We start from the raw sequence: 5,913 nt of genomic DNA, 5'->3' as shown, positions 1-5,913 counted from the left end.
TGAGCCACCGTGCCTGGCCACTAAAAGCTTTTTATAGCAAAACAAACAAATAAATACATTTAACCTTATATCAAAGTAAAAACTCTATGGCTACAAATGCAACTTTTAAATAGGTATTCTTAGTGTTCTGAATTTTTATTCATATCAGAAATGAGAGTTTTGCTATCCTGACTGCCCACAATGAGGTGACCGCATTCTGAAACATGGCACTCGGCTTATGAATGGGGGAAAAATGTTCATCTCAGAAAAGCTCAAAGAAAGCTGGCTGAGAGCTGGCTGTCAGGGTAAGGAGGTTCTGTGTGCGTTACTTACAGTCGTGGTCATGGTCTCCTCGGTCACTACCTTCAGAGTGTCCACCACGGAGATGTAGCCGAGACGTCTCGCAATGCCAAGGGCGGTGTTCCCATTCTGGCAAGGGGAAAACACGGACAAGGAATTAGCAAGGCTTACTCCACATGTTGTGCCTATGCAAAACGTAAGGTGAGTGTTTCATCAGACTCATCCCACTGCCGTACACACAGAAGTGTTTCATTAGAGACGTACCTTGCCCAAAACCCACCTAACCTGTTTCTATTCACATAGCAAATCTTGGGCAGCTACGCATGGAATCCAAGAGGCTTTTTAATGTTCTAAGTGAGCAATCAATGAAACAAACACATATTTTTTTTCTTATGTATGTACTTCCTACTAGGTGGCAATGGGATTTGTGTGTGTATCCTGTCTATAATCAGTAGTTTTAAAGTATGAAGCACTAATCACCTCTCTCTCTGAACTGCTCACAACAATATGGTTATCTGTCCTTTTTTCCTCATTCTACTGAATGCTGTTTATGCCTATGAAAGTAAAAATGCTCTGTTTATGCCTCATGAAAGTCAAAAAGCAACACTGGTATACAATGAAAAACGTAAGAAGACATCAGAGTTCAGGCCCTCCCTCTCCCCCAAGCTGGCCCTTGGCTCTTACCACAGTGAGTTCATTGGGGGAGGCATTGTTCTGAAGCAAGACATTTATTATATGTGTATGTCCCTGTTGAGCTGCTTGATGTAATGGCGTATACCCATTCTGTAGAAGGAAGATGGAAGAAATGACTCTTATTTCCTTTGAAACAAAATTAAGGATTTGGGTGGAAACGAAGGAGGAGGGAGCTTACCTTTGTTTTGGCATTAACTTTTGCAGAATGCTGGAGCAGGAAGTTAACGATCTTGATATTTCCATAGTGGCAGCCCACATGCAATGGTGTGTATCCCATCTATAATTATATTTTTTTTAAAAAAGAAACATCAGGAGTATATTTTTAGTAACAGCTATCCTAAACAGGAGCAAGATTATTATTTAACCTTTCTTTTTGAGCTGGAAAAAAAATAGAATTTTTTCCTCTCTATAAAAAAAACATTGCCCTTGACAATTCTCAGGGGTAGTCTTAGGTATAAATAACAACATCATTGCACATAAAAATAGTTATTTAATTCCCCAGAGTGCTCTTTCTTGTATGGCTCATTTTATTTTCATAACTTTTCAAGACAGCAGGGAAAGATGGAGCAATTGACAGCCTGGACAGGCTGAGTCAGTGGCTTTGTGTTGAGGGTTAGAAGAGCACTTTATGGACATCTTTGACCAGAGTTTATTGAACACGCTACTCTTTAAAAGCTGAAAATCTAGGTAAAAAATATAAAGTGGCCAAATGATAACGTAATGCAGTAGATGATTATCAAAATGCGTAACAGAGACAGGAAGAAGCATAGAAACACTACAGAGGAAGAGGCTGGTGTGAGTTCAGGTGGTCTGAGAAGTATGAACTCGACCTGCGTACATCAAAATCAAGTTTGTCTTCCGCCTTTCTAACCAGAGTCCTCACAGCTTGAAAACCACTGATTTAGACAAAGCAAATGGATTGTTTCTCAAATTAGTATCCACTGACTCCTAATGGACTATAAGTCAGTCTCTTTCTCTCTCTCTCTCTGTCTCTCCATTTATGGGTATGTGTGTATATAAAATCTAGATAATTATTTTTAAAAATAAGGGTGGGTATTCCAGATTCTTCTCTAGATGGCCTTGTTCCCTTGTTCATTATAACAGACATCACCATGCAATTTCAGGGCCCTGGTTTATAATGATACTGGCAGCACCAGATCACTGAAAGGGAGAGCACCGAATTTTTATTGCAACATTTCTAAGCAAACGTGGGTGGGGTCCGTATTTTCAATGGTCTGTATTTCATGTGATGGCATCAACGTGTCTTTATGGTGGCCCCAGCAAATGGATACATTTGAGTTTTAAAAAATGATGCCCAGACCACAGCTGACAGTAGACACCTCGCCAGAGATGTGCTGCCCTAGAGAGCTGACTGGTCAGGCTCTGTTCCACACACCCATGCCGACAGCCTCTCCGTCTTGGCTTGCCATAGCCACATGTATACAGGAGACCAATCTGTGACCCCTAAAGCCACTTAATGCACCAGGCAGAATATTCCTTTGTGGTGACCAGAATCCACTTGCCTGCTTTTCATGTTCTTCTTTTAGGCACTGAGGAACTCAGATACTGCACCTATGCCCAGAATGCTGCTTAGGAAGGGGGGCTTGAAAATAATGTGTCCAATCAGTGTTTGGTACAATTAGTTTAATTAATTGAAGTAACATTATTCCCAAGTTCGGTGGTAAAGACAATTGCTTCCCAAGTCAAAAAAATGTAGACAATATTTGAAAAAATCTACATAATCTATGCATTAAAGAACACTTCAGGTTTTTAGTCAGCATGCCCGAGTAAGAATGCAACAGTTTCTAATGGTTATTGAAGTAATTAGATTTATTTAGAAATAAAATCACCTTAAATATTTTAAAACAAAAATTCTATTCATCCTCATAACTTCCCATCTCACTCTTCGTAAAACTCTTAAGTCATTGAAATGGACAATTAGCTTTTATCTGATTCTGGCCTCCCATGTCTTCCCCCCCCAGTAACTCTCTGAGGTCATCTCGAGCCATTCTGTCTCTTGTTCACTATGCTCTAGGACACTGGTCTTCTTCTGTTCCACAAACACTAAAATATTTTATTAAAAATGTGTGCCCAGCCACAAAGATTCAACTTTCATTCAGAGAGATCAGATTTGGGTTCCTCCATTCATTGGGGCTCACAGCCCTCCCATATAAAATGGCACCTTGCGCAAGTGTGCCCAGAAAGGTGGGATTTGAGAAATTCTTCCCAACTAGCAGCAATAAGTTTTGGGAAGACCAACTATTTTTTCCTTGAATAGCTAAATAATCAAACAAAAAAAAAAAGCCACAGCCCAGATAACTGAGCAGTCTTTGCCCCTTTGTCCATTGTTGCCTCACTTATAACATCATTCCAAGACCAAATTATGTCTTTTTTCCTCTGGCCAACACTGGGTAGGGCTCTGCAAAACCCTGCAAAATCCATCCCACAGAGTCTCGAATAACTTTCCTTCCTTTTTTCCTCTACTGATTACCAAGTTGTGGCTGTTCACATCCATTAACTCATCAGGCTGCTCTTTGATGGATAAGAGAATGGGGAGGAGGGAGCTGAAGGGAACCCCGCTCTGCCACTGACCGTCTTTGCAACTTTGGATAAGTTATTGAACCTCCCTGTGCACTGGCTTATGTATTGAAAATGGAATTTAATAGCAGTACTGACCTCATAGTGTTGTCACAGGTATTAAATATATCAACAAATATTTCGACAGTGTCTGATACATAGTGTTAGCTATTGTTATCTCATGTCTAAAGCAGTACCTGGCATATCAAAGGTGCTTAATAAATACTTTAACATTTTGGTCAATGAAGGATTGAAGGAAGGAAACAGGAGAAGATCCAGAGGGGTACCTGTGTTGCCCTTGCTGAACTGAAAGGCTGTACTTGCGAAGGAAGAGCAAACAGGCTCCGATGGAATATTCTGGCTTGGCATTCTGATCTACAGTACCTTATCACAATATCTTCTATCTTTAGTAGAAGTTAGGTGCCTCCCCACACAACAGGGATTAAGACAGAGGGAGCAAGAAATCTGTGGCCCTCTAGAAGTCAGTCTTGGCCTTTCCTGAACTTGGCACAGTCTTCCTCAGGGAGCACACCTACCCATGGCACTTCCTGATTTTGTTTATTTCAGTTAAAAAAACTTTTAAACAGTTTTTACGTGTTGATGTTGTTTTAGACATTATCTTTCGATTGTCACATTACACACATCACACTAAATATTACTTGATAATATGGCAGGTAAAGATCCATAGAAGACTGTAAGATGTTTCTATAAATAGCTTTTTCATAGTTTCAGGACAGTATAACTATTAAGAATTGAGATCGTAAAAGTGCAGTTAGTAATAATAGGTTTTTTTTTTTTTTTTTTTTTTGAGATAGCGTCTCACTTTGTTGCCCAGGCTGGCCTTGAACTCCTGGGCTTAAGTGATCCTCCTGCCTAAGCCTCCTGAGTAGCTGGGCTACGGACACACACCACAAGGCGTGGCTCAGGCATTTTTCCTTTAGAAAATAAACACTCTGAAAATAAACTCCCAGTATTTCATTTCCTGAAGGAAGTATAGTTGAGATTCTCATAACACTGAAAGCAAATGAACAGTTGACAATTTTTTCCCCATTTTTTTTTTTTTTTTGCTTTATCATTCACCTCCAAAACCAGTGTGGAATAAACCAGAGTGGGGGAACCCTGAGTATGGCAAGAGTCAAAGACTATGTAAGAATATTTTTGTAATGGTAGGAGAAATGATAGGAGTCGTTTCTAACCTAGCCCAGCGTACCCCTCTTGTGTCACCCCTTACAACTTCGTTAACCTCTTTCCTGATTTCTGGCACCTTTCTCTCACCTTATGGACATATTTATAAGTTTCCCAGCTCTTTCAAATATTTCTCCTTTTTTTCTAAGTCTCCATCCTCTCCAAACTAAGCTTCTTGGAAAAAATCATCTTCATTCGCTATTTTCCTCCCACCCTCCCTACATCTCCCCGTCTCTCCTGCTCTAGGGACACTGCTTTCTAACACCCTAAGTGCAAATCCAGTGCATGTGCTTGGAGCCTCTTACCTTAAACACTCTCCTTTCGGTCTTTCATACCTAGGGATCCATGTCATGTTCTTTCCCGATTTTCCTCCTACCCCCAGATAGGCCCTCTTCCCACTCCTCTAGCCACCATGAAATGCCACTGGTCCCCAGAACTTTGTCTTTGGTTTGCTCCACACTGTTCCTCAGTGACCATGTACATCTGCCTTCACGATGTCAACCCCTGCCTTTATTCTGATGACTCCCAAATCCGGATCTTCAAGTCCAGCCCTCCTTCCTATGTCCTAGATCAATATGTGAGTCACTTATTGGGTTTTCCTACCTGGATGGCCCCTAAGTAATCCCCAACTCAACACACCCAACACGGACGTCACCGTCCTTCTTCCCCAGCTGGCTTCCCTTCCTCTATTCCTGGTCTCATTGATGGTTCGTGTGATCACCAGTCACACAGGCCAGGTCCTTAGATTCATCCTGAATTTCTCACTTTTCCTCGGTCTCCATATACACATGGTCTTCAAGCCTTCACTCTTTGTCCGTCTTTAAGTATTTCTTAAATGTTTCCCCTGTTCCTCAACTTCCTGTCTGCCGCTTAGTCGAGGTCTTTATTCTTCACCAGGACTCCTCAGCAATAGCATAACTGCCCCTTTTCCAAGCTCATTATCAACTTGTTCTTTGCTCTGTTTCCCAGGATCTTGGTAAGCTAGATTGCTAATCTTATCGCTCTCCTGCTTAAACCTTCAGTGGCTTCCCAGTGCAAATGGGCAAAAGCTGAACTGCTCAGCCTGGTACATTAAGACCTTCTGAGATCTTCTTAATATTCCAGCAATATCTCAGGAGATGATCCTCATTTTTTTTTATTTCAGCATATTATGGGGGTACAGATATTTAGGTTACGTAT

The 5,913-nt window shown here is 41.1% G+C and overlaps 1 protein-coding gene across 2 annotated transcripts in view; it reads right to left on the bottom strand.

The window, feature by feature from the left end:
- The window catches only part of ANK3 (ankyrin 3, node of Ranvier (ankyrin G)), a 515,090-nt gene that overhangs the window by 133,247 nt on the left and 375,930 nt on the right, over positions 1-5,913 (bottom strand). For both annotated transcript variants that reach the window (XM_012657562.1, XM_012657554.1), the window contains exons 19-21: positions 1,151-1,249; positions 964-1,062; positions 313-408 (exon numbers count right to left, since the gene is read on the bottom strand). In XM_012657562.1, coding sequence (XP_012513016.1) covers positions 313-408; positions 964-1,062; positions 1,151-1,249 — 294 coding nt within the window. The remainder of the gene's footprint in view (positions 1-312; positions 409-963; positions 1,063-1,150; positions 1,250-5,913) is intronic.

The sequence above is a fragment of the Propithecus coquereli genome, unplaced genomic scaffold (assembly GCF_000956105.1).
Source record: "Propithecus coquereli isolate 6110/MARCELLA unplaced genomic scaffold, Pcoq_1.0 Scaffold115, whole genome shotgun sequence".
Lineage (NCBI taxonomy): Eukaryota > Metazoa > Chordata > Mammalia > Primates > Indriidae > Propithecus > Propithecus coquereli.
This window is presented reverse-complemented; position numbering and strand designations above follow the sequence as displayed.